We start from the raw sequence: 27,674 nt of genomic DNA on the forward strand, positions 1-27,674 counted from the left end.
TCTGAACTTACTAAGCTGGAAAGCAGCATGCGGCCTCTACTGGAGTCAAAAGGCTTAAGCCAAGAACCAACCGATAAAGGGAAGGCATATCATGAATTACGTGAGGAGCAGAAGCAGCGACAGAGGCCACGGTCCCTCTCTATCACCCCAGAAGCCTTTGATTCTGATGAGGAGCTCGAAGACATCATGGAAGAAGATGAGGATTCCCTAGAATGGGAGAACCAGAGGGAACAGAGAGAGAGTATGGAGTCTTCAGATGACTTTGGCAGCAAGCTGCGCCACGACTATGTGGAGGACAGCAGTGAAGGAGGCTTCTCCCCATTACCAACCAGGCAAAAAGGCAAAGAGCCTGAGATGACAGATGAAGAGTTCATGAGGAGGCAGCTCCTGGAGATGAGTGCAGAAGAAGATAACCTTGAGGAGGAGGATGAATATGATCGTGTAAAATATAGTGTTTCAAAAAATGGACACAAGCCTGACTCTGAAAAAAGTAGAGAGGCTACCCCTTCCAAGAGACGCCTGCCTCATGGCTCTGGCAACATATATGAAGAGGAAAGAAAAGAGCTGGAAAGTTCCGAGGGGGACGACATGACTGCATCTCAGGGTGGTTTGCGTCGTTTCAAGACCATTGAGTTAAACAGCACTAACAACTATGGCAGAGATATGGAGATCAGCCAGGAAGCAGACATCAGCCTGGATAGAGAGCCTGAACTGGAGATGGAGAGTCTGACAGGTTCCCCAGAGGACAGATCAAGAGGTGAATATTCCTCCACCTTGCCAGCAACAACACCCAGTTACACATCAGGAACCTCCCCCACCTCCATCTCTTCCTTAGAGGAGGACAGTGATAGCAGCCCCAGCCGCAGGCAGAGACTGGAAGAGGTCAAGCAGCAGAGAAAAGCCCGGCATCGCTCCCATGGCCCTCTGCTGCCAACAATAGAAGACTCTTCTGAGGAAGAGGAACTGCGTGAGGAGGAGGAGCTCTTGCGAGAACAGGAAAAAATGCGGGAGGTGGAACAGCAGCGCATCCGAAGTACAGCTCGCAAAACAAAAAGAGATAAAGAAGAGCTGAGGGCACAGAGGAGGAGAGAGAGATCCAAAACTCCACCCAGCAACCTGTCTCCTATTGAAGATGCTTCACCTACTGAGGAACTACGGCAGGCTGCAGAGATGGAGGAGCTGCACAGGTCTTCCTGTTCAGAATACTCACCATCTATTGACTCAGAAGCAGAAGGGTTTGATGTAATTGCCTCTAAACTGTACAAATCTGGCAGTGAGTACAATCTTCCAACATTTATGTCCCTCTATTCTCCAACAGAAAAGACTGCTAGTTCTGGTTACCCTTCCAGCAAGCCTTTGAAAAGTGCAGAAGAAGCCTATGAAGAAATGATGAGGAAGGCGGAAATGTTCCAGAAGCAGCAGCCTTCTCAACAGAGTGTCTCCTATAGCAACACCTTCCAGCAAGTAGGCTACCGTAGTTTGGAAGGACAAAATAATTTTGAATACCAGTACATAGATGACTACAGCTATGATAGCCAGAATCTGGATTCTTCTCAAGCTGACTACCAAAGTGAACTTTCCAAATCTGGGGCAGTTTATGAAGAAATCCTTCAGACATCACAGAATATCTCCAGGATGCATCAGTCCTCTTCTTTGGATCTGGCACTTGAACAGGAAGTCAAAAAGAAAGGGAGAGAAGACCTATATCAAGACAAGCAGTTTCTGAATGCAGAGAGTGCATACGAAAGTGGCCCTCTCACTCCTGGGACAAGTCCTACACAGCTGTCTGCTCCTGTCTCCTTTTCATCCACCGAAAGTAGTGCGAGTAGAATAATCCCTGATGTCAGAGTAACTCAGCATTTTGCAAAGGAGAGTCATGAGCAGGCCAAGCTTCACAGCTCACTTACTGCACCTAGCTCAGTTTCAAAGAGTGTAACAATTCCCTATTCGTACACAAAAGGATCTAGCACAGTCACCACTGTTGTTTCTAGTCCAGCAAGTTCACCTCGAATCTACAGCACGCCAGTTTCTCTGAGCAGCTCAGATGCACCATCTGGGTCCACCACTAGCCGAAGTTATAGTCAAACCAAAGTGACAGCAAGTTATGGCTCTCAAACAGAAAATATTTCCAGGGTCAAGGGTGTGACAGAAATCAGTGGGTCAGCAGCAAGAGAGAAACTCCAAAGCATGACTGAGAGCAAGACAAATGTCCCCATGTCAACACCTAAAATCTATTCTTTCTACAAAAGCTCCAGCCCACCACTGTCCCCTTCTTCTCCTACTCAAAGTCCCACTCATGCTACTCCAAGAACTGGAATGCCACCCAGTTCAGGGGTGGGAACTAAATCAACTGCTGAGTTTTCCACTCAAACACACAGCACAATGATCTCATATGACATCCCAGCTACTGCTGTCATATCAACATCCTCTCCCATGATAGCCCAAGGGACACAAACTCCTCACCGGTCCAGCTCCCCACGGCTTACTAGGCAGCAGTCTTCCCAAGAATCCCCCTTCATGGTCATCACATTAGCTTCTGATGCAGCAATTCAAACCAAGCCAGTCAGTGTAAGTTCCTCCATTTCCCCAGCCTCATCTCCAATCCAGCAAGGCCGCCAGCAAACAGTGCATAGTTACAGCCAGACAGTAATCCATGCAGCACAACTCCAGCAAGAGCAGCTGCAGCCCACCTACTCAAAAACACAATCAGCACTAGAAAGAGCCTCTGTGTATAGTGCGGCAGTGCAGAAAGCACAAAGCACTGCTGCTCCTGATAGTGTTCCTGGAGTGTACAGCTGGGGAACCCTACCTGCAGAGAACATTACTTTATGTAGGATATCATCCATACCCGGTACATCCAGAGTAGAACCTGGACCCAGACCTCCTGGTAGTAACATTGTAGACCTGCGGACGGCAATCAAGTCAGCTCCAATCATCATAACAGACCAAGGAATGGATCTCACATCCCTAGCTACTGATAGCAGAAAATATTGCCTCACTATGGACCAGTCACCAAGTCGTCAGTCCACAGCCATCCAACCCCTAATTATCAACCTTAACGCCCAGGAACAACCCCATGCCATCATAAGCACAGCTACCACTGTCAGCATAGCAGTTGCATCTTCCATGCTTGTGTCTCAGCCAAAGCAGCCTGCAGTCTATGGAGACCCTTTCCAAAACAGAATGGACTTTGGCCAAGGGACAGGGAGTCCGGTGTGTCTGACACACATTAAGCAGGTAGAACAATCAGTTCAGACTGGCACCTTCCGAGGAAGTGCAAGTGGAGCAGGCATGCCTGCTTCTGGGGGTTGGCCAGACTCTGCAGGTCCACAACAAGCAAAATTTGCAAGATATAATTTGCCCAACCAGATGACATCCTTGATGAAGAAAGATACTCAGCCCAGTAATGCACAAAATGTTGTTAGTGCCATTCCCAGGCAGTTTCCTCAGGATCAAAGCTCGGAGGTATATAGAGGGATCCCAGTGGAACTGAAGACTCCAACTCCATCAGTCACCCTTGGAAGTAAGAAATCCCAGGTGATGATGGTGCAGATGGATGAGATTGCAGCAGGCCCTGTCACAAAACTAATCAAAGAAGAACCTCCTTCCAATGCACTGGATCTCACAGGAATGAAGCCCGAGAGCCAAGTGGCTTGTTGTGATGTAGTGTACAAGTTTCCATTTGCAGGCAGCTGCACTGGGGCTTTCAACCCTTCTTCCAAGGTGCCAGAGAAAAATGTTGGGGATGCAGTTCCCACTGGCAAACCTAGCAGCCAGTACTATGGAAGCAGAGAACAGGAAGCACTGGATACGTACCCTTATAGAGAGCACACAGTGCCAGGGCCTAACCCATACGAAGAGCACCGGTTCCACCCTCATGGCCTGTTTGGGCGACTGTACTCATCAATGTCAGATACCAACCTTTCTGAAATGGGTTTGAACTATTACTCAGTTAAAGGAGAGCAGCCCTTTCACTCCCCTGCCGGGGATTCTGCTGTGGATTTGACAACCATGAAACATTCATACAGCCACAGCTTTGCTGAGGGAGGCTACATGGGACATGGAATGCAATACGGCTCTTTCTCTGACCTCCGACAGCCCACTGATTTGCTCAGCCATTCATATCCGATGCGGAGGTACAGCTCGGCTTCTAACATCTACTCTGATTATAGATATTCACCAAGAGGGGACTTAACAAATTTCCAGGAAGCCAGCCTGGCTCATTATAGTGCTACAACAGCTCGTGAAATCAGCCGGATGTGTGCAGCACTGAACTCCATGGACCAGTACGGGGCCAGGCGAACAAACAGCCCAGACCTTCTCCAGTATGGACACAGTGCTCTTGCTGCTGGGCCTGGGGGCAGCAGAGGCATCTCAGCTCAGCAGGGCACCATGAAACCAAATATGATGTACAACCCCAGTTTTCCAGAGTCTCGCCCAGGCTTTGGAAACCTAGCCCAATACAATCTCTCTAGGCTTGGAGCTGTCAGACAGGTGCTCCCTTCCACCGCCACTGTGCGAGCTGCTGATGGCATGATTTATTCAACCATTAATACACCAATAGCATCAACCCTTCCCATCACCACTCAGCCGGCATCTGTGCTACGGCCCATGCTCCGAAGCCTCTATAGGCCCTATGTTCCAGGTGGAATCACAGCAGTCCCTCTGGCGAGCCTGACCAGGATGCCCCTTGTTACTCCACGGATGCCCCTTGCAGCCCAAGGTCTGTATCGCTACCCAGCACCCAGCAGGCTCCCAGTAGCCCCCGCATCATCCGTGATGGAAACACCCATGTACTTGGGCAAGCCTGTCAGCACCACTGCAGCCAGCACTGCCATGAGTAGTGTCAGCCCAGCACCAGCTTCCAAGCCCTCCGTTCCAACCACTGTTAGCTTGCAGAGACCTGAGCAGGCAGCCACTGGCGTACGAGAAGAGGTGGCTGTGGCAGCTTCTGGGGCACAGAGTATTGCCCGAGATGCCAGCCAGGCACAGCAGCAGCAGCCACCGCAGCCACTGCCACCACCACCACAGCCGCCGCCACCACCACCTCAGTTACCCATTCAGAAGCAGCAAGCAGAAGCTCCACAGTCCAGCAAGGGAACCACAGAACGGGAAGAAAAGGAGAAGGAGGAGGAGAGGCAGAGGAAGCAGCAGGAGCACATCCTCCAGATTGAGAGGGAGAAGGTGGAGCTGGAGAAACTGAGGCAGCTGAGGCTACATGAGGAGCTGGAAAGGGAACGTGTGGAGCTGCAGAGACACCGAGAGAAGGAGCAACTGCTGATGCACAGGGAGATCCAAGAGCTGCACTCTATAAAGCACCAAGTCCTGCAACAGCAGCAGGAGGAGCGCCAGGCCCAGTTCGCCTTGCAGCGGGAGCAGCTGGCCCAGCAGCGCTTGCAGTTGGAGCAAATCCAGCAGCTGCAGCAACAGCTGCAGCAGCAGTTGGAGGAGCAGAAGAGGCAAAAGAGTGCCTTTCCTCCAGTATGTGACCCAACAGGTAGGATTCCGCCCCAGGCGGTGTCTGAAATAGCCATAGAAATGCAAAGGACCTTGGCTCAGAATGGGCAATACTGGCCCCCACTAAACCAAGCCTTCATGGCAACTGCTGTTCCCGGGCAAGATGGGCAAGGCCAGCTGCCTCCTCGTTATCCAGGGCACCAGAGGCCCCTCACCAACTCAGCTTCTGAAATGTCCCTGCAGACGGATGATCAGTGGGAAGCCACTCGTGGGATAAAGAAGCGGAACTCCATGCCACGTCTTCGGGATGCCTATGATAAGGAGACCAGCCATGAGCCATATGTTGTGAAGAAGATCACAGACAGCAGTGTGCAGACCGATGAGGAGGATGGTGAGGAGCGTTTCTATGCCTCCCGGCGACGCCGCACCCGTCGCAGCACTGACTGTAGCGTCCAAACCGATGAGGAAGACAGTGGTGAGTGGGAACAGCCGGTGCGGCGCCGACGCTCCCGCTTCTCCCGACATTCTGACTCCAGCGCAGAGAGCAAGCAAGACTCCTCCACCAAAGGCATGGCCAGTATAGCCATCCAAACCATCAGTGACTGCTCTGTGCAGACAGAACCTGACCAGCTGCATAGGGTTTCCCCTTCCATCCACATCACCACGCCTGACCCAAAGGTGGAGATAGTGAAGTACATCTCTGCCCCGGAAAAGACTCAACGAGGAGAGAGCCTGGCCTGCCAGACGGAGCCAGAAGTGCAGCCCCAGCCAGGCATTGTGGTCCCTCAGCTCACTGTGCCTACAACAATCACACCTTACTCCTCCAACATCCAGATTGTAAGCACAGGCCCGCTGGATCCCCATTCAGTCCGACAGCAAGCACTGGTGAAGAAAAAGCCTGACCCCCTTGAAATTGGCTATCAGTCCCACTTGCCTGCAGATTCTCTGTCTCAACTGGTGACTCGTCAGCCTCCCAAGTCACCCCAGGTGCTTTATTCCCCAGTCTCTCCCCTCTCCCCACATCGTTTGTTGGAATCATCCTTCACCACCAGTGAAAGGCTCAACAAGGCCCATGTGACCCCACAGAAGCACTTCATGGCAGATTCCACCCAGCGCCAGCAGACCCTGCCTCGCCCCATCAAAACCATGCAGAGATCCTTATCTGATCCCAAGCCCATCAGCCCGACATCAGAGGAGTCTGCAAAGGACAGGTTCCCCTTGTATCAGCACGCATTGCTCCCTGGCAGCCAGGTAAGATTGCTGCTTCTCTTGACAGATGGGATGGGTCTGATAATATTTCTTCCAACTGCTCTTTGTCAAAGCTCCAGAGCTATGCTGTTTCTACATCAGCCTGGTGATCACAGCTGCTTATCACAGGCTCCCTGTGGGAGCCAGCATGCTGCATCCCAGGAATGAAGGAGAGCGGAACACAGACATACCCTTTTTAATGGCAATAGCTTTGCATCTTGCTTTGTGCAAAGATAGATGGATGGATGGATGGATGGATGGATGGATGGATGGATACAGGATGATGCAGGTTGGGTGCTGAATCAGTTCTTTATCATTTACCTTCCTTTCTGCTTCAGACAGACTGGCCACTGTATGAATGTTTTAAAGCAGTTATAAAATGATGTTAAGGATTGCTGAAGTTATGGGCATTAGCCAGTAGGCATCTGCTACAATCAGCTTCTTGCCTGACATGCTGAAAATTTACAGAAGAAATTTTTTAGAGCTCATCATGAATATAATATACACTTGCAGGGTGGGCAACTTGTTTTCTGGACTTTGGTCTACACCTCCCATCATCCCTAGCAATCATAGTCAATAGGGGGATGACAGGTAAAAATACCTACCGGTTGTAAGCCAAAATATTTGAAAACCAAAAGTTGTCCCAACCCTTTATTTTTGAAATTTTGAAATATGAAAAAATGTATATTTTTAAGGGCAGCAGAGGCACCTTTAATTGCTCCTGCTTTCTGTAAAATGTTTATATCTTCCTTTACTCTTAGAGAAATATATTAGCGGGTGCAATGTATTATTCATGCATGAGGCACTGCACCCCATAATGTTAGACAGTCTCCTGCCATTCTTTCAGCCTCCATCATGTTATTTGATGCTAGAAAATCTCCAGGCATCCTAAAAATGTTACAGCAGCTTTCCCCAACCTTGTGCCTCCTAGATGTTTTGGATTTACAGCTCCTAGCATTCCTGACTTCTGGACATGCTGGCTGGAAGTTGAAGTCCAAAACATTTACTGGGCAGTGGGATGGGGAAGGCCATGTTAGAGGATCATTCCATCTTTCTCATACAGGATTGCAGGTTGACATCCTGGCATTTAAGAAGTGAACCCAGTTTTGAACTACATAGCATCATTCCTGGGATTTCACAAGCAATATAAGGTGGGATTCACTGGCTTAGAAAACTTTATTCAAGTCATATTTTCCATAGACTAATGGCATGTTTCCATGAAAGCTGGTGAATAGGGACAGCTGAGCAGTGCCTCAGCCTTCCCATATCTTATTTCATTATGTCAGCTTTCCTATAGCAATCTCTTTCATTTCCTTTTCTCTTCACTGAACACAACCAAGTTCAAAATATTGATTGATTCCCCTTTCTGCATCCTAAAACCTTGGAGGGACAGAAGCATAATTGTGTTCTCTGTTGTGCCATCCAGTGGTGATAAGGAAAAATAACCTTTTGTACTGTGAGAAAAACATATTAACTTGTACTGGGTACTTGTCCTTCATTAGCGGATATGAAAACTAGACGTCCATGGGAATTGTCATGGGATCTTCATTACATACCTGCCAGAGATCAGAACAATGAATAACCATCCCAATTCCCCAGAATGGACAACCAACTCAAGCTCGTTGGCCATCTCTTTAATGCATGTATCAACGAAAGAAACATTTACGAGTATAAGAGCTGTAGATGGCTGTCATGAATAGGACATTTTGGATAGCTTCCATTCATATGGTTGCCATAAGTCAGAGATGATGTGATGGCACATAACAACAACAAAGAAGAACATTCTGGAGCAGCAGGTCTATATACCAATAGGTCATCTGAGGAGATACTTGAGTAGGGGAGCTGGAAGGCAGAACCTAGACCAGTCTGCCTCAGCCTGAAACCCTCCAGATATGTTGAGCTACAACTCGCAGTATGTCCAGCCAGCATGGCTAAACATGGCATACTAGGAGCTGTAACAGAGCACATCTAGAAATCACCAGGTTCGATAGAGTCTTTACAATTAGTAAATTGAAATGTTCACAAAACACTCTCTCCACCCTATCCAATCAATGTACAGGTGATGCGAGGAAAAGGGAGTAGGAGATTACATTGGGCTGTGTTGTTCAGTCGCAGAGTTGTGCCTGACTCCTCATGGTCCCATGGACCACAGCACTCAAGGCTCTCCTGCCCTCCACTGTTACCCAGAGTTCACCAGTGACTCCATCCAGCGACCTCAACCTCTGCTGTCCCCTTCTCCTTTTGCCTTCAATCATTCCCAGCATTAGGGACTTTTCCAATGAGTCCTTCCTTCTCATTAGGTGTCCAAAGAATATGAGCTTCAGCTTCAGTATCTGTCCTTCTAAAGAACAGTCAAGATTGATTTCCTTTAGGATTGACTGATTTGGTCTCTTTGTACTTCAAAGGACTCTCATAAGTTTTCTCCAACATCACAATTCAAAAGCATCACTTCTTCAGCGCAGAGCCTTCCTTATGGTCAAACTCTCACAGCCATACATTGCCACTGGGAAAACCATAGCCTTGACTATACACACTTTTGTTGGCAGGGTGATGTTTCTACTTTTTAGTATGCTGTCTAGATTTGCCATCACTTTTCTCCCCAGGAGCGTCTTTTAATTTCTTGGCTGCAGTTCCCATCTGCACCCCAATCTTGGAGCCCAGGAAAATAAAATCTGTCACTTCCTCCATTTCTTCCCCTTCTATTTGCCAGGAAGTGACCGGATGCCATGATCTTAGTTTTCTTTATGTTGATTTTCAAGCCAACTTGTCCACTCTCCTCTTTCACCCTCATCAAGAGGCTCTTTAGTTCCCCTTCCCTTTTTGCCATTAGAATGGTACCATCTGCATATCTGAGGTTGTTGATATTTCTCCTGGCAATCTTAATTCCAGTTTGTGATTCATCTAGCCTGACCTTTCACATGATGTGCTCTGCATATAAGTTAAATAAGCAGGGCAACAATATACAGCCTTGTCATACTCCTTTCCCAATCAGTTGTTCCATGCCCAGTTCTAACTGTTGTTTCTTGACCCACATACAGGTTTCTCAGGAGACAAGATGGTCTGGTACTCCCATCTCTTTAAGAACTTGCCACAGTTTGTTGTGATCCACACAATCAGATGCTTTAGCATAGTCAATGAAGCAGAAGTAGATGTTTTTATGGAACTCCCTAGCTTTCTCCATGATCCAGTGTATGCTGGCAATTTGATCTTTCATTCCTCTGCCTCTTCGAAACCCAGCTTGTACTTCTCATAGTACTCGGTCCACAAACTGCTGAAGCCTAGCTTGTAGGATTTTGAGCATAACCTTGGTAGTGTGTGAAATAAGTGCAATTGTATGATAGTTTGAACATTCTTTGGCATTGCCTTTCTTTGGGATTGGAACATAAACTGAGCTTTTCCAATTCTGTGGTCACTGTTGAGTTTCCCAAGTTTGCTGGCATATTGCTGGCACTTTAACTACATAGGGCTAAAAGGGACCATCTACTGTATGTAAGATATAGAATGACTCCTCTGTATGTGAATATGTTCAAAATGTGCCTTGTTGTAATAAATATATCTATATTTGTATGAAACTTGGACTAGTCAATACCTTTGCCAGGATATCTTCTATCCTGGGCTTATTTTTCTTTTAGAAATAGTGGTCATACTGGGTAGGGGAATCCAAAGGGACTGTATACAGGGAATTTCCCTGACTTCATCTTTCCCCCCTGAAAATTCTTTCCTGCTAAAACTACTATCTCTTTGCCCCCAGAACTGTCATTTGCTGTTGTAAAAACTTTGGGGATGATGTGGAGTTTCAGTGGGAAAATAGCTCAGGAAGGTTAAATATTGCCTGACACATGGCATGCTACTAATCAGGACTGCAGAGCCTTCAGCTCCTATTTCTAAAAGAAATGTCCAAGATAGGTGATTATGTGGCAAACATGTAACTTCATCCCTCTCTGGTTCCTAGCAGACACATAAACCTCAAACTTCTGAGTAGTAGTTCTGCCAATTTCCGGGTCAGAAGCAAAGGATCAAGGGTGCTTCCAGGCAAGGTTATTAATTCTATTTTATTTATCTATTTATTTAAAACTTTTACATGCCATTCCATGTGCGTGGCATCTTGGGATGGCTCACAATCACCCTGCTTCATTTACCAAATTTTACGGTGGGTTCAGGCAAAATTCTCTTCAACTTGTAATCCTCTAGTGTCCCCACTGGTTCTTGCATCTTTTTTTTAACCAGAAAAAGAATCTGTTAAGGAGGAAAAGATGGAATCACTGCATAATGCCTTTTGATTGGTAGCACTAGAAGCCCTCCATATGAAGCACCTATATTCTGTGAAAAGTTAGTTCATGATTATGAAGACATGGGAACAATCTTTTTATTACAGTGGAAACATGTGTTCAAATATGCATATTTTAAAATTAAATAAAAGTATTTTCTCTTCATAGGGCTTTGTTTCCAGTCCCCTGATCATCTTTGTTACTCCCTCACTCTGAACCTTTTCCAGATTGTCTGCATCTTTCTGAAACTGGTACCCAAAACTGGATGCTGTATGCAAGATGAGGCCTAACCAGTGATGAGTAGAGAGGAACTAGTACTTCACTTGATTTGGAAGTGATATCTCTATTAATACATCCCAGAATAGCATTTGCCCTTTTTTGCAGCCATATTACAGTGTTGACTCTTATTCAGCTTGTGACATACAACAATTCCAAGATCCTTTGCACTTGTATTGTTGACTCAAGTAGCCTCTAACTATGCATTTGGTTTCTTTTTCCTAGGTGTAGAACTTTGTTTTTGTCCCTATTGAATTTCATTCTGTTGTTTTCAGCCCAGCACTCTTCCTCCAATCCATCTTTTTTATTATTTCCTTAACATAAATAAAATACAGAAAAAGACACACACACACACACACACACACATATAGAGAGAGAGAGATAATTGTCAAGGGATTTTGAACAAATATGACCAATACATTCCAGCCCACAAATTTCAAAGAGACCAGAGATGTCTATCTTTCTGTCATTCAATATTTTATGAAGCTCAGAAAAAAGAGAATTATTGCTTTGTATATTAACAAATTTTCCAATCACTCCAACAACTTTTTAAAGAGCTTCCTTTTACAACGTATTAATTTTACTGGGTATAATAGAATTTCCATTTGTCATTAAATTCTTCAATCGGTCTTCTATTTACCTAATTAGTTAATTTTGCCATCATTGAATACTCTGCCAACTTATTTTTCCAGTCTTCAGTTGCTGGGCATTCTGGTGTTTTCCATTTTGAAACAATTATAATTCTTGCTGCAGTTGTCATGTGTTTAAATAACTCTGACATAGTCTTTGAAAAAGTCTCCGTTGTTATGTTCAAAAGCATATTCTTAGGACTCATAGGAAACTGAGTTTTAATTTTTTTTGTATTTCCACATGTATCAACTTCCAGAACATTTTAATTGGATTTCACAAATCCAACATATATGGTAGAAAGTCCCATATACCCTGTTACCTTTCCAACCTCCAACTATCAAGGTACCTCTGAATGCCTTATTTCTATCTTCTGGCTATCGGATACCTTGTTTCTGTCCTCTGGGCCATTTGTTATCCCACCCAATTTTATGTTGAAGAGCACTAGGCCTAGGACTGTACATACGCATTACTACTCCCTAGTTAGAGAAGGTACCATTGATAAGAACTCTGAGTCTCTTTCCATAGCCAACTGTGGCTATCAACTTATCATTTTTCCATCTATCATACTTTTAGTTAGTTTGCTAATCAGGATATCATGGGATACTTTGTCAGAAGATTTGCTGAAGTCAAGATATATTAGGTCCATAGCATTCCTTCAGTCCACAAGGGAAGTTACCTGGTCAGAAAAAGAGATCAGATTAGTCTGGTGGGATTTGGTTCCTAGTAATCACTCCACTGTTTTCAAGGTATTTGCAGATTGATTGCTTTTTAATGCAGAATTTTCCCAGAAATTGACTGACTGGTCTGTAGTTCCCAGGTTCCTCATTTTTTTCCCCTTTTCGAAGGTAGGGACAACATTAGACTTTTCCAGTCATCCAGTACTTCACTGATCCTCCATGATCTCTCAAAAACAATAAACAGTGGATCTCAGCATTCTTCCACCAGTTCCTTTATTATGTTAGGATGTGGTTCATCAGGCCCTGGAGAGCTGAACTCATCCAAAGTAATTGCGTGTTCCTTGGCCATTTGTTTATCAATCTGAAGCTGCAATCCTGCCTTGTCAGCTTGTATTTCATCTTTTCCAAGGAGATCATAGACCCTTTTTTGGGAAAAAAGTGAGCCAATGTAGGAATTGAGCATTTCTGCTTTTTTGTCATCTGTTACGATTTTGTCATCTTGAGAGTCGAACCATCCTTTTTTTCCTGTGTGTTTTACTGTATACATATCTGAAGTGGGGGCTGCTGTTGCTGCTGCTGCTTTTAACATCCCTCACTAGTCCTAGTCCCAGCATCAGATAGTCTTTCCAGAAGGAAATTGGGGTTAATGATGCAAGAGGACAGGTCGGTTCAAACTCTCCCTGTCTTCCTGGCAGAATTCATCCTTCAGCCAGCCAATGCTATTTAAACAAAGGAGCATCAAATAGCTGCAAAGTTGCTGTCATCTAAAAATGACTGTACTTGCACAATGATCACCTGCACCAGCAGCTTACCTGTAATAGCAAGCAATACAGAGAGAGAACCAGGGTACATGACATACCTAGAGAGGTAGAAACAGGCTACATGTGGGTTGCTTATTTATTTTTTCATTTTTATAGCACCCAATAGCCAAAACTCTTGAAATGTAGGTTTTGTTCCTGAACCCAGCTTCACTGACAAACTATGGCTTGTTAACCATAGTTTACCTGTGAAGGGAACCCATTGTTTATTGTTGGATGGCGAAATATGGTTTGTTCACCATAGTTTTTTTTTAATCTTGGCTGGATTCAGACAACACAATGACCCACATTCAGTGACTGAGTTCAGACAATACAATAACTTATACTCAAAAGTAGTGTATGACTTGAGTGTGGTTTGTCTTTACAAAGTGTGTTATTGAGTTGTCTGAACCCAATAACTGAATTAAAGACTGAAAGAAGAGAATCTCTTGGGTTTATCATGATACAGTTATCACTCCCTGCTAAAGTTTTTCTGCCAATTATTGTATGTGTTCCATTTACTAGCTATTCACATGCTAATTGGAAGATTTGTCCCCAGGTGGACTCCTATTACAGCCCAACTGCTTATTCATTTACTGGTTATAAGAGGAAACTTACAGCTTCACTTTGCCCCTGACCTTGCTACAGCCCTGGAAGCATCACTCACTCCCTAGGCTAATCCAAATGATTTTAAGACCTGACTTTTTCTTGAACTGGCTCAGGTGGTCTTGGAACATTGCACAATTTCTTTGATAGAAGGATGCCAGTTACCTGTGTGACAAGCATGTGTGTTTTCTGCATGTGTGTGTACTTAGAATCTGACTACTTTTGGCATTCAGGGACCATGTTTTTCGATTTTCAGATCACGGTATGGAGATTGGGAGCTTGCTAAAAGAAATACCCCCCAAATTGTTTGCTTTCCATTATGTTTGAATCAAAACTAAGTAGAGTTTGCACTAACCAGGAGTACCCTAAAGCATGATTTGCAAACCAGTTTCACACTATAGTTCTAAGTTAGCTCCATTTCAGATTTAGCAAGCCACAATACAGTACGGAGGAACCTGCAAAGGAGAAAAGAAAAGGGAGCATGTGAACCTAGAGCCATGAATTGGAGATCTGAAACATGTCTGAATTGTGCTTGTGTGTGCAGTCAGTGCTGCAATGATGTATACACTGTCTGCCTAGTAATTCCTATATTTACATGCTTTCCATTTAGAAATGTTGTAATGTTTGAAGTGTCTATATTTTGCAATTATAGATTTGTATGGACTCCAAATGTGTATTTACTTGCATGGGTAGTACCTGGAATTTTCTAATATTTTATTGCCTATAGTTAAAATAATGCTGATTGCTTTCTGACACCATTGCATGATACGTTATTATTTTCCCCTTGTCCCAGTCTTTGGCAGATGTCCCTCAGTACAACTGGATGCTTACATGAAGCATTATTTTGTAACAGACTCGTACCAATTTTTGCCATTATTTCTGTGTGTCTGCCCTCCACATTTCATTGTAAATCCAGCATTTTGTGCTTTAGAATAACTTTTCTGAGGGACAATGTCCCCAGCAGGTATACCTAGGCATTTCCATTCAATTAACGTTCCAACAATGAATATTTTAAAAGCCTGGCTTCAAATTACCACCGTGCTGTGCGCATAGACATAGTCACTTCGCAATGCACTCACAATACAGCTCCCTGTAGGCAGTTTCTTGATGAGCAGACTGAAGTCCAGGTTGGCAAAATCCCTCATTCCCTGAATACCATCTCTTCTGTACCTTGAACAAAACATGAGTCCTGGGTGGCAAAAATAGCTGAAGGATTTATTATATAAGGTTCTTCCATAGTGACTTCTGAGGAGATGTAAATACTGCATGAACTGGTTTAACTGTGGCATTCCCTAGATTTCTAGTACTAATTGCAAAACTAGTAATAATGTAAGAAGAGCCATGCTGAATCAGACTTGGTGTCTATCTAGTCCAGCTTTGTTCTCAATAGTGGCCAGAGAGAGCAGGCCATGATCCTAGCAACTGGCATTTAGCAGCAGACTGTCTCCAGACATGGAGGAGGTTCTGCTTGCCTGTCATGGCCAGTAGCTGTTGATTGAGGTGGGGAGCCAGCCTCAGGGGCCAGATTTGGCCATCTTGGGGTCTCAGTGCAATCCTCCAGAATTCCCGAAAAGGCTATATCCCTTTCCCTTGGTCCCAGCCCCTTCCTCTAACCCTCCATTATGCAGTTTTCCCCTGTTCTAAAATGTTACATTGCCTCTCCTAAGGCTTACTTACTGTCAGCAAGAGCTGTAACCTACAATACACTCTTTGTTTTCCTCATGTCGACCCACTCATTGCCTTTGGCCATACTTACCACTGGAATGTGACCCTGAAAGCATGTGTGAAATTGAGTTCAGTCCTTCGGCTGAAAGTGAATCCCAGCCCTGTGGCTAATGGACCTGTCCTTCTCCATGAACTTGCCTAACCTTCTTTTGTTATAGCCATTTAAGCCAGTGGTCATCACCAGGAGTTATGGCAACAGACTTCATACAGGTCTTTGTTATTTAAAGGAACGATTTCTTTTGTCTGTACGGAAACAACTGCCAGTTAATGTCAATAATTCCAGTATTTAGGGACAAAGATAGAAGATCTCTCTAGACTTTCTTTTCAGACCATCTGTAATTTTATAAACTGATATAACACACTTATGATATTCTTCTCTACCCATTTACTCGAGAGTAAGTCCAAGTAACGTCAGTGAGACAAACTTCTGAGTAATGATGTATAGGATTGTGCTGCCAGTCACTTTTGTTTAAGTTAAACAAAAATCAGTTGCTTCAACATTTTTATGCAGGCAAGGGAGGCCAATGTTTTTCAGAAATCCAAGTATATTTATTTCTCTGTTAAAGGAAGCTCATTTGAGGAAGGAAACTTTCACATCTGACCCATAGTATCTACTGAACCGTTAACAGCATGATTCCTGACACTCTCAAAAGATTCTAAAAGACTGCTGATGCAGGAATGCCCTTTGCAGAAGCCATGCTGATTTGTCTTAATTAAGGCTTGTTCTTCTATATTTATGATAAGAAAAAAGTATGTATGGCTGGCTATCAGTGCCATGGCAGTTAGACTGTGAAATTTGGCATGCACCATAAGGGGACCCTAACCTTAATGGCTTAGGGTTATTTGACTTTTTTAAAGTTCTTTAAAAAAAATTTAAATGTGTCCATGTGTTTTAAGTTGGTAGTAGTATCTTCTGTCCCAGAGCTGCAGATTTCCCTAACTAGTACATAGATGTGCACTCAATACTTGATACAGTTTGAAGCCACTGAGTAGTAATCTGAGAAACAGATTTCTATAGCTGCCCTCTTTTTGCCGCTGCGGGGCAGCACCTGTCAGAGGTGTGGAGTGGGCAGACCCCCCTCCCTCCGGTGGCTGCAGAGGACATGCTTAGGGTGCCAATGGTGTGGCTTTATTCAGTCGGAATGGGTACAGTGTGCCACACGTATAGCTTTGATACAAGTCTTCACTATTTCAGACTAAGGGCTATTTCAGCCCAAGCAAACTTACATCCATTCACTCTATGACTAAACAATCCACATTTTCTCTGGCAGTATTTAAGCACTCTTGACAAATCTAAAGTCACTTGTTGCTTTAGGAGAGCATTTCACAACTGGTGCCTTGCCAACATTTTGTACTTCAGTTCTCATCGGCCTCAAGCAGCAGGGCCAATGGTCAAGAATGCTGTGCAAGATAGTCCTAAACTTCTAGAAGACACCAGGTTGGTGATGGTTGCTTTAGGAACATAAAGCCACTTTCATGTTCATGAAGTTATACTATGTATACTTGACTTGGACATAAAGTCATTATTATATTTAGAAACGCTTAAAAGGAAGCTCTGTTAGTAAATTTGTGACTAGAGAATACACTGTTAGGGTGCAATCCTATGCATGTTTTGACAGAAAAAAGCCCTACATAGGTATAAAACATTCTGAGAAGATGCATGTGTGGATAATGAGTAGAGTTCAAGGAAGCTATATATAAAAGAACTGTTCCTTGAAAAAGTGGAAGCCTTGCCAAATAAAGAAAATTAAAAGAGCACAAACTCTGGCAAAGCAAATGTGTACTTGATATACTCTAACAGATTAGACACATGAGAAATGGACCATTTTACAAATGGTGCAGACTGGGACTCCTGGCAGATTCATTCAACATCTCTCCTCAGTTTATCCAGGGCCGGTTCTGAAATTCTGTTGATTTAACCAGCATTAAGCCACAGCAACTCTGTGTCTACTGATCAAACCCAGTTCTCTTGTATGGACAATAAGTGGGCATAGAATAGGTTCTGCCTGCTATAGTTTTAGACCACTGCAACTTGTACATAGTGAAAGAAAGAAATGTTCCCACATCTCAGCTTGTGGCTTGAAGTCCGTAGCCAGGCTCATGCCTTGATCAGCTCTGGAGGAACAGTTGTAGGCAGTTGCCTCCCCTTCTTTGTTGCTCTCTAGGGCACTGCATCTAGATAACGAGAGACATCCCTGAAGATTGGCCACCGTGATGGGCCAAGGTGCCAGTAGCAATAATATTAGGATCCATTTTTGCTTTTTGTCAGCTATAGGAACTGGGAGGGGCAATACTTAAAGCTTAAGTATTGCAGGAAACAGCAACTTGGCATGATTAGCAGGCACCTGCAATCTGCAGCCAGGTCCCTTTCTCTGTGCCACTCTTTGTACTGAGAAATGCTTTTTAAAAAGTGGTAGGGAGAAGCAAATGACATTACAGGAAAGGAAAGACTTCAAATGAGGCCCTTCTCTCTGATACCACCTGGCCCCTTGACCAAAGCGATTGTCTTCCCCTGAATTAAGCACAGAAACTTGTTTCATTAGGAGAAATCCCTATTCTTCTAAGCTAGGAGGAGTAGCTCTTGTATACAATTTGCCAATATTTTAAAGGACAGGATACTTAAGACAGTGTGTGTGTGTGTCTTCACGGTGCCTGCCCAAAGCCTTGCTGGTGCAAAATGAATGACTGTGAAGGCTAAGAGTATGTTCCCAATAGCAGATCACAGAGGTGAAGGCCCAACAGAGCAGTTTTGTAAGTGTACTTTAAGTATAACAATTTACTGTTAGAATGGACAACTGCAACACAAAAGTTCAATTAAGGCTAATGATAAACTTAAAGTCCATTGAAGCCAATGAGAGTGCTGGCCCTGCTGTACATAGTATTTTTTTCAACCCAAGCTGATCCACATGGAATAGATTGGCATCACTGTCTTTTTAAGATGGTGGAACTGGAATCCAAGAAAAGAATTTCCACAGTAGAAAGCAGCCCTGGTGCTGAATTTGCTGACAGATACATACCTCCAAGACATCATTCAACAGATTCCCTTACCTTTACCCTCCCTTTCTCACTCATTATTCTTTATCTTTTCTTTTTATCCTTTTCTTCGCATTTTCTGTATGCCTTGTTTTCTTTTCTTCTTTCTCTGTTCTTTAAAATACCTATTAATTTTTCTGGCATGTTTTATCATGCTTAAAAAGCAATAAAAATTAATCCAAGATAACATCTCTATGTACCTCTATATACCTCACACTCCAGAATGGTTCAACGTATGACCCAGTCATTTGGCTAGTGCCTCTTACACAATCTAGCAAAGTAGTTAGGCCTGGCACCCTGGCGTATACTGAATTGGCATAAGACCAAGTTAAGCCTGGTGCCAGCCCAGTCCACTCTGATTTTTCAGGAAGCAGGAGGTGTCAATGGGTTGATGAAATTCCAGGAAAATGACAGCAAGAACCACTTTAGGGAGAAACTGTGTGTGTGTTTGGACAGAAAAAAGCCCTGCAATTTCTAGCACGTCCCTGCCATACTCCCATGTCCTATCATTAGGCCCTCCACAACAAGGAATCTGAAGAATGGAACAGCGAAACAAACAAATATTCTTTTGTGAAACTGCATGTAATTATTTGGAACTGGAGGAGCTCTGCAAGAGGAATGTCTTTCCATTTTTCAGGAGGGAGAAGTGAGCATTTGGTTGCTCTGAAAATACTCATGAAAATGATCTGGCCACCCAAGGGCTAAGTGTTCTTTTTGCTCATCCAGATGTCTTCATGTTAGATTGAACATGTTAGACCTTCATGTTTGGTTTTCATCTTGCCTGCAAGGCATTCTTGCTCTCTCTTCCTATCCCAATGAATACGTGAAGGTTTGCAGGATACATCTGATAGGTATCTCTTTCTAGATGCTTACTGATCCCATTTGAATTTTATATATAAAATATATATATTGCGCATGATCTCAGCTACTTTCTGCACCTTTTAAATGATACATACCTTGCAAGACTCTGCAAGGTATACTAGTTTGATAGGACCTTTGGGGAGAATTCTTTACTCCTGGATTTTGACTATTGTTTCACTTGGATTTCAACAAAAACAGTAATATAAAACCTCAGGATCAACTGAATGTCAAAGACAGTGGATTTAAAACTTCAGACTAAATAAGGCTGCCTTTCCCAGCTATATGGATTTTGCATTTTGAAACATGGTTTGTCTGCAGAAGTAGAAATCTTATCCTCAGGATATAGGATGGCGTTTGTTTGCTTTTTTAATTTGGACTTATTTAACTCTCTGAACCAGATTGCGTTGATTTTGTTCTGGCACATTTGGGGAAACTATTCTAGCTGATTCCTGCTTCTTTCAGAATTCATTTTCTCAGTGTCAGTAACTGTGCTATTCATACAGCAGAAGCTTGCCAGCAACATCATTATTCATTCTTACTGTTCCAGCATCAGGAAGCTGTCCTCTCCCAAACCAGAAATATTTTTATACAGTGCACTTTAGTTATACATTTTACTTTTAATAAATTCACCAACAGACTTCATGAAGTAGACACATTGATCCAGGGTTTTACCAAATTTTAAAACTTCCACATAGATCTGATTTCCTTTACCTAGTTTCTTCCATTAGGGAGGAACAGACAGAATGCAGCAGTACTATAAGCAGAATGCAATCGTTTCAGGGCTCTCTGGTGGTTCAAGGGATTTTGTGTGCCTGTGTGTTTTAGCAAATATTAATATTTATGTTTCCCTTCCGCCTCAATCACTTTTACCGAATTCTTGGAAGCAAGTGCAGCCCACTGTTGAGTTATGCACCCATCAAGTAACTGAAGATGTGAGCGTGTTCTTTCCTATTCACGGTTGCCTACTGTCAAAATTTAAATATGGTTTCCATTGCCTTCCAGATTTCAACCCTGCAGTCAAACACCCTCATTCGGAAAGTGAAGCGAACGCTGCCTAGTCCCCCACCAGAAGAAGCACATCTTCCTCTGGCCAGCCAAGCTCACTCACAGATGTACATGCCTGGCCTCATGCAGAAGGGAGTGGGCAGTCAGCCCGTTCAGGTGACCAAAGCCAGCCTCCTTAAAGAACTTGACCGTGATCTAAAGCTGGTGGAGCACGAGTCCACTAAGCTGCGGAAGAAACAAGCTGAGCTAGATGAGGAAGAGAAGGAGATTGATGCCAAGCTAAAGTACTTGGAACTGGGCATTCATCAGAGGAAGGAGTCTTTGCTGAAAGACCGGAACATGCGTGATTATCCCTACCTGCGATGCCTGGGAGATAACAGGGACTACATGTCTGACAGTGAGCTCAACAACCTCCGCCTCTCTGGCTATGAAAGCAGTGGCCTCCTGGCAAGGCCCAGCACTGCCCCTTCAAACCAGTATGCAGACTTCTCCAGCACGCAGTACACATCAGCCGCCTCCTATACACCATATCAGTACCCCTCAGGACAAGCTGCTTCACCAGCCCCAGCTGCATTCCAGCAAACAAGGTTTCAGCCTCCGCATTACCCCCCAGCAAGCAATGGTCCTGCACAAAATGGCTTCCAGACAAGCCCGATGCCCGCCTACCCCACCCAAACTACATACCAGACACACAGCTTCACTCCAAGCACTGGCTATCAGTCTGAACTGGGCCTGCAGAGCCATCAAGGCTTTCGGCCTCCATACCAGGCCCAGACCACATATCCCAGTCAGGCGCCTCTGCAGCCTGCCACACAGAGCGCCCTTTTCCAGACCCATGCAGACACTCACACAACCTCCCAGAAGCCGAGGCAGACATCATTAGCTGACCTTGAGCAAAAGATCCCCACCAATTACGAAGTCATTGCCAATCCAACTGTAGTGATCTCTGCTGCCACCCCAGAAGTGACATATAGTACCACAACGGTGACCAGCAGCTATGACCAGTACAAAGCCCCAGAAGGGAGGCCAGCGGACAGGATTAGAGCAGTGCAAAGTCCCTCTACAACCTATTCTTCAGACTCTCTCTACACAAACCTGGAGCAGAACATTCCCCGGAACTATGTAATGATTGACGATATCAGTGAACTAACCAAAGAGAGCACTGCAGGGGAGGGCCAGAAAGGAGAGCTGCAGTCACAGAGCAGCAATGGGCGACATATCAAAGAAAAAAGTGACCTAGCAGACACAGATGTCTCCAGCAGGCCTTGCTGCTATTCCAAAGGAGAAGAAGAATCTGAGGAAGATATGTATGATCATCATGGCCCCGACCATCGGGGGAAAAGCTACCACAGGAGCTCTGAGAGCAATGGAAGGATGTCAGGTAGCTCTGCCTCCTATTACTATGGGGACAGTGATTATAGGCACACCTCTCGCTCAGACAAACATGGGTCCAGTATGGGAATACAGAAGCACTCTTCAAAAAACTTGGCCCCAGCTGTCATCTCTTCCAAACGTAGCAAACATCGAAAACAAGGTATGGAGCAGAAGATCTCCAAATTTTCTCCTATAGAAGAAGCCAAAGATGTAGAATCAGACCTGGCCTCCTATACAGTGACCACATCGGTCAGTAGCAGCAGTGTGGCATCCAGAGCAAAGAAGCTACAAGACGACATCACTTATGGTCTCAAGAAGAATGTATACGACCAGCAGAAGTACTATGGCACATCCAGTAGAGATATGATGGAAGAAGATGACAGAGCATATAGTGGTGGTCGATCCAGATCCTCTGGTTATGTGTCAAGCCGTGAAATCCGGAGTAGGTCTTACGAGAGAGAGAGCATGGAGAGGCCCCAGAAAGGAAGCGCCAAGCCTTCTTCCCTTAGTATGAGTCAAAGTCGTGGGCGACCTCCAATTCGCACACAAACGTCAGAAGAAGAGAGCCCAGTTAGTCCTCTGGGGAAATCCATGGGTGTATCACGGTCCTCTGGGGGACCTCTCCCTCAGTCAGCCGGGGATAGCTGCTCCCAGTTCTGCTCCAGTCACTCATTGCCTGATGTACAGGAACATATCAAAGATGTGCCAAGAGCCCACTCCTACAAGCATGAGGAAGGTTACATCATGGATGATTCACATTGTGTTGTTTCAGATAGTGAAGGTAATGGCTACCTGTGGTGACCTACCCCAGAGCATGCTCAAGTGGGCCATATTTGCAAAGACAATATTACAGCCTGAGTTTGCTTGCCATGTGCCTTTCACCCCCATTTTGCTTTCTGTTTTGGTGGTTTTGTGTTAGCATGTTGCACTCTGCATGTCCTACTGGTGCTCACTGCTTGTTCAGTGTGATCATGTGCTAAGATTGGTTTTATATTTTCTGAGTGGCCTCTGTGACATGTCCTATGTTCATGTGATAAGTTCCTTGCATTATTTTATTTCATTGCATGGCTTCAGCCTGGGCTACATTCCCACCTTTGGAGCAGGAGATTGACTGTGATCTGTTTTTGGTTTCTGAAGCCTATCACTTGGGCCAGGAAGAGACAGACTGGTTTGATAAGCCAAGGGAACCTCGTTCAGAGAGGATGAGGCATTATGGTGGCCACTCCTCATCCTCCCAGAAGAGGGCTCCAATTAAGCACACCTACCATGACTATGATGAACCTCCAGATGAAGACTCGTGGCACCATGATGACTACTCTCACCCACGTCACTCCTCTTCCAAAGAACACAGGCACCATGGAGACTACGGGAGGCATTCATCCTCCTCGCGCCACTCCAGTGATGATCTGCCCAGGAGATCCTCTAGGCAACACCCGAGAGATCCAGGCCGCCATGAATCACGTGGACATGGGCAGCCCTCTGCCCAGAAGAAAGCTCCACAAGCAGATACAAGAACACAGCCAGGGTATCCCTCCAGCTCCTCAGAGTACTCCCAGCAGTCCCGACAGCCCTCCGGCTACCATCACACCACAGAACCCCAGAAATCACAGAGGCAGATGCAACACGGGCTGCCATCCCAGCAGCCAAAGTCAGAGCCTCTTACGCACCCGCAGCAGCAGCAACCAAGGCAACAACAAGTCGGGCAACCACAGCCGCCGCCACAGCAGCAACCATCCCGGCAGCAGTCGCAGCAGCAGCAGCAGCCGCCGCCAAGCAGACAGCCGCAGCAGCATCAGACTGCCCCTTCGCAGCAGTCCTCGCAGCCACAGCCGCAGCCAACCAGGATGCAGCAGCCGCAGCAGCCGGGCACCGCGGCCCAGCCCTCCTCGCGGCCAGCCCAGCAGCAGCCTGGCCAGCCCCAGCCAGTAGGCAAACCACAGTCAACCCAAGCACAACCCAGCACTCACCAGGCGGGACCAGTAAGTATCTATCTTTGCTTAGCATCCATTCTAAAGTGGGTCCAGCGTGACTGGCTGCTTCCCAGTAAGAGTTTTGGACAACGGAATGGCCTACTCTGCATTACAGGAGCTGTGCAGAGGCAGCACTCACCTGCTTGCCCTGTGGATTTACTCAGTCTAAGTTGGGTGGAAAACCTCTGTCCCTCTATCTTTATAATGGCCAAATGTCAGAGATGATGGGTGCTGTAATCTGATGACCTCTGTGAGTCACAGATGCCCCACACTGGTCATGAGTATGATGTGGTACAGAACAGATGGACTGTGAGAATTGACAGAGGTTACTGGGAGTTAGATAGGTGGCTGCTCATCAGCACAAGGATGGGAGTTTGGAGAGCGCCCAGAAAGATGAGCTGGGCACAAAAGGGAAGTAAAGATGGACTAGGAACAATTTATTTTGTGGGAAGCCCAGATCCTCTAGATTTGGTACAGAGGTTTCCCTGGTTGTCACAACTGAGATAGCATCTGATGGCTAGTTGGAGACAACCAAGTTGACCTGTTAATCACTAAAAGGAACACACGAGAGGATGAGTTTCATGTTACAATTATTTGTCTTGAAATTGTATTGCTGTCCTCTTGACTAACATCTAGGAAGAAGCAATATTCCTTTTTTAAAAAAGCCCGATCTCTTTACTGTTGCAGCCTAAAGCAGAGCAAATGGATGCATCCAAACCTACCACAAAAGTGCCACAGGTGGGGAAAGCACCCCAAACCCAGCCACAGGGAACAGCAGCAGGAGGTCTGTAAGCTCTTCTCTCTCTTTACAGTATTTGTCATAGTATCTATTGCCTAATGAATGAGACTTGTACTCACCAGGCAAGACTCAGTTCTCTAAAATAACATCATTCACTCTCATCAAAATGAATTCCAAAACTATTCACTGTAGAAAATAGAAACAGTGGAAGGTCAAAAAGGCAAACATTTGGGATCAAGCAATAAGCTAGTTGTGGTTGGCTCCAAAGGGGATGCTAGTCAGTACAGAGACTAGGATTGTGGATTTCGGGAGACTAGGATTGTGGATTTCATAGAAGAGTTGGCTCAAGGAAGATACCTAAAAGTGCCCGTCAGCATCATCCCGTGCGGGCACACAGTCAGAACTTTACCTATAGCCATGGCGAGTGGATGGTCTTGCCACATTAGAGATTGGACATCGGTTGCATTTTCACCCTTCAGTTTCAACTTAAAATGCTCCTTTTGGCAAGAAATGTAAATCATGTCTTCTGTTTCTTGTACCTGCATATTCATGCCTCACCAACCCACTGTATATGTTCAAGTGTCACTATTTTTGGCTTCTTAGAAGTAACATGCCCACCATTTAATAGTGCAGGTGGTAGGACTAATAGTGCAGATCGGTTATGACTACTGTGCATCTATAAGTGGACTATAAACCGAAGGAGAAGTAATTTAAAAATTTGTGAACTGCCACTTGAGCCTGCCCTAGGCGATAGGAGATTGAACTGAATTATATGAATCAACTTCTGTCTCTCAACAGGCATTAAACTGGGTCCAAAACCAACAGGAGCACCCACTTCTGCAGGTGTAGCAGCTGGACAGCCAGGAGCAGAAGGAGAAAGTGTCTTCTCCAAAATCTTGCCAGGAGGAGCAGCAGAGCAAGCAGGCAAACTGACAGAAGGTGAGAGGTTTCTCAGCCGTCTTTCTTGGATACCCCATCTCCAGGTAGTGAGGGAAGTGCTCACGGATTTTCTGTCTTCAAGCTCAGATACACGGACTCGCTCATAGCCTCCTACAAGACTGGCAGGAGCTCAGAGCAACTGACCAGATGAAGTAGAAAAACCATGTTCCAGATTGCCCATCTGTGAGATAGCAAAAACAGATAGTCAGCAAGAAAAGTTAAAATTGTGTGAGGAAACATGTCAAAATAAGAAAGGTGGGTATTTGATAGCAGAGGAACAGAAGAAGCAAGCATGGCAACATCCGAGACCATCACCACTGCAGGCCAGTGAGTGCTCCCCTGGCTGTAAGGACCACCACTGCCTTAAAGGAAGTCACCTGGTACTGAGTTTGGCCATGGGTTTCTTGCTCACCAATGCCCAACATGGTTTTTTCTGACTAATAGTCGTTCTTCTAGATCCAGCATTGCATCTGGATATCCAGGTGGCAGCTGTGGCTAGGAGTATGTTTGCCCTGCTACACCTCTTCCTGGAGAAATGAGGTCAGGCTAGTTATATATACCTTCAGTCAGTTCCAGATCCGATTTCCACAATACAAACCATGTACACTGCTCCTGAACAGTGTTCAGAAACTGCATTTGATGTGCAGCCACAACACTGTCTGATATCTGTTTTTGGATCGTGTTACACTGTTTCCCACTGGATTCCTATTTGTTTCTGGGCCAATTCAAGTGCTGGATGGCTATAAATAATTGTACAGTATATGGACTAGGATGCCTGATGGACCTATTTCTGCATGAGCCACAGTCCTCATGAGAGGCCCCATGCTCCACCAGCAAGGAAGAAGCAGCCGGCAAAAACACACAGCAGGCTCTCCTTGGGAGCTGCGCCTAGTTGTGAAATTCTTTCCTCGATGAGAACTGGATGTCTCCTTGGTTCATGGATGTCCGGCAGGCGGGCAGTGTGTGTCTGTTTTGCCAGCTCCCAATTTTAATAAATTCAATCTGCCACCTTTTAAAATTCCATTTGTTTTTATAGCATTTTACTTTGTACTGTTTGCAATTTCTGATGTAGCAAGATAGTATTTTTATCGTTGAGAACCATTTGGGGTGTCCTTACAGGGGCCCAAAAAGTAATGAATGAATGAAAGAAAAACTACACCCTGTGAAGATAGGGTGACAACAAAAGAAGATCAGTTACAAGCCAATCTCTGCTACTGTGTAATGTGAATGAGCTACTTCAGGCACTGATTTTCTCTCCTTTACACCTATAGCTGTGTCAGCCTTTGGCAAGAAATTCACATCACTTTGGTGAGAGAACACTACTGGGTAAGTCACTTTTGACCACTTGGATACACAAGCCCCGATGACTGTGTAACTACCGCACAAAGATTAAGACTCATTTAATCATCCCTGGCCGTGGCAACTTCAAGAGCTAGTTCGGGTCAATGCCCATTCTCCAATAGAAACCTTTAAGATCAAGGTTAACCAGCTGCTCCCTTAATCCAAGGATACTTTCTGATGCCCTGATATTTCATTTCCTTTTCTGTAGATTTTCATTTTGTTTTTCCTAATAGCCACCCCTCTCTCTTTTCTCTGTGTCCATTACCCTAACAGGAGTTTGGGAGAATATGTGGAAATCTCATCATTGCACTGGAAAAACCTATGAAGAATCCATTGGCATTCAGTCTGCCGCTCCAGACTCTGAGTATAACAGTGAGTGCCCCCTGCCTTCTTCCATACCTGCCTCTGTTGTATTCCATCAAGCGTAGGAATGAGAACAGATACAGGACTTGGTTTGCATCAAGGATCAAATGGTTCCCATGAGGTACAACTCTGTAGAGAGACTTAATTTACCAAGGCGTAGGGCATTCTGCTTGATAAGGCAATTTGTTCATACCTTTAGGTATGTTACGCCACTTCCAACCAAAAGTACATCATACTGCTAGTGAATGTGTCCAAGAAGTACTCAGGCAGGTTTATAGGGTGGGGCTTCAGAGGCTGTCTGAAAGGAGCTGGAGGAGAAGGGAGAAGAAGAACTCCCGCTGGGCACTCAGTTCTTTTATTCCCAA

At 45.0% G+C, this 27,674-nt stretch overlaps 1 protein-coding gene across 1 annotated transcript in view; it reads left to right on the plus strand.

Moving 5' to 3' along the window:
- Window positions 1-26,917, plus strand: part of BSN (bassoon presynaptic cytomatrix protein) — a 235,216-nt gene extending 208,299 nt beyond the window's left edge. Inside the window, exons 5-10 of the mRNA XM_044451493.1 lie at window positions 1-6,708; window positions 20,581-22,738; window positions 23,095-23,936; window positions 24,615-24,711; window positions 25,465-25,605; window positions 26,877-26,917. Of these exons, the coding sequence (XP_044307428.1) occupies window positions 1-6,708; window positions 20,581-22,738; window positions 23,095-23,936; window positions 24,615-24,711; window positions 25,465-25,605; window positions 26,877-26,917 (9,987 nt within the window). The remainder of the gene's footprint in view (window positions 6,709-20,580; window positions 22,739-23,094; window positions 23,937-24,614; window positions 24,712-25,464; window positions 25,606-26,876) is intronic.
- The last annotated feature ends 757 nt before the right edge of the window (window positions 26,918-27,674 follow it).

This window comes from Varanus komodoensis, unplaced genomic scaffold (genome assembly GCF_004798865.1).
Source record: "Varanus komodoensis strain SLA01 unplaced genomic scaffold, ASM479886v1 scaffold6_2, whole genome shotgun sequence".
NCBI lineage: Eukaryota > Metazoa > Chordata > Lepidosauria > Squamata > Varanidae > Varanus > Varanus komodoensis.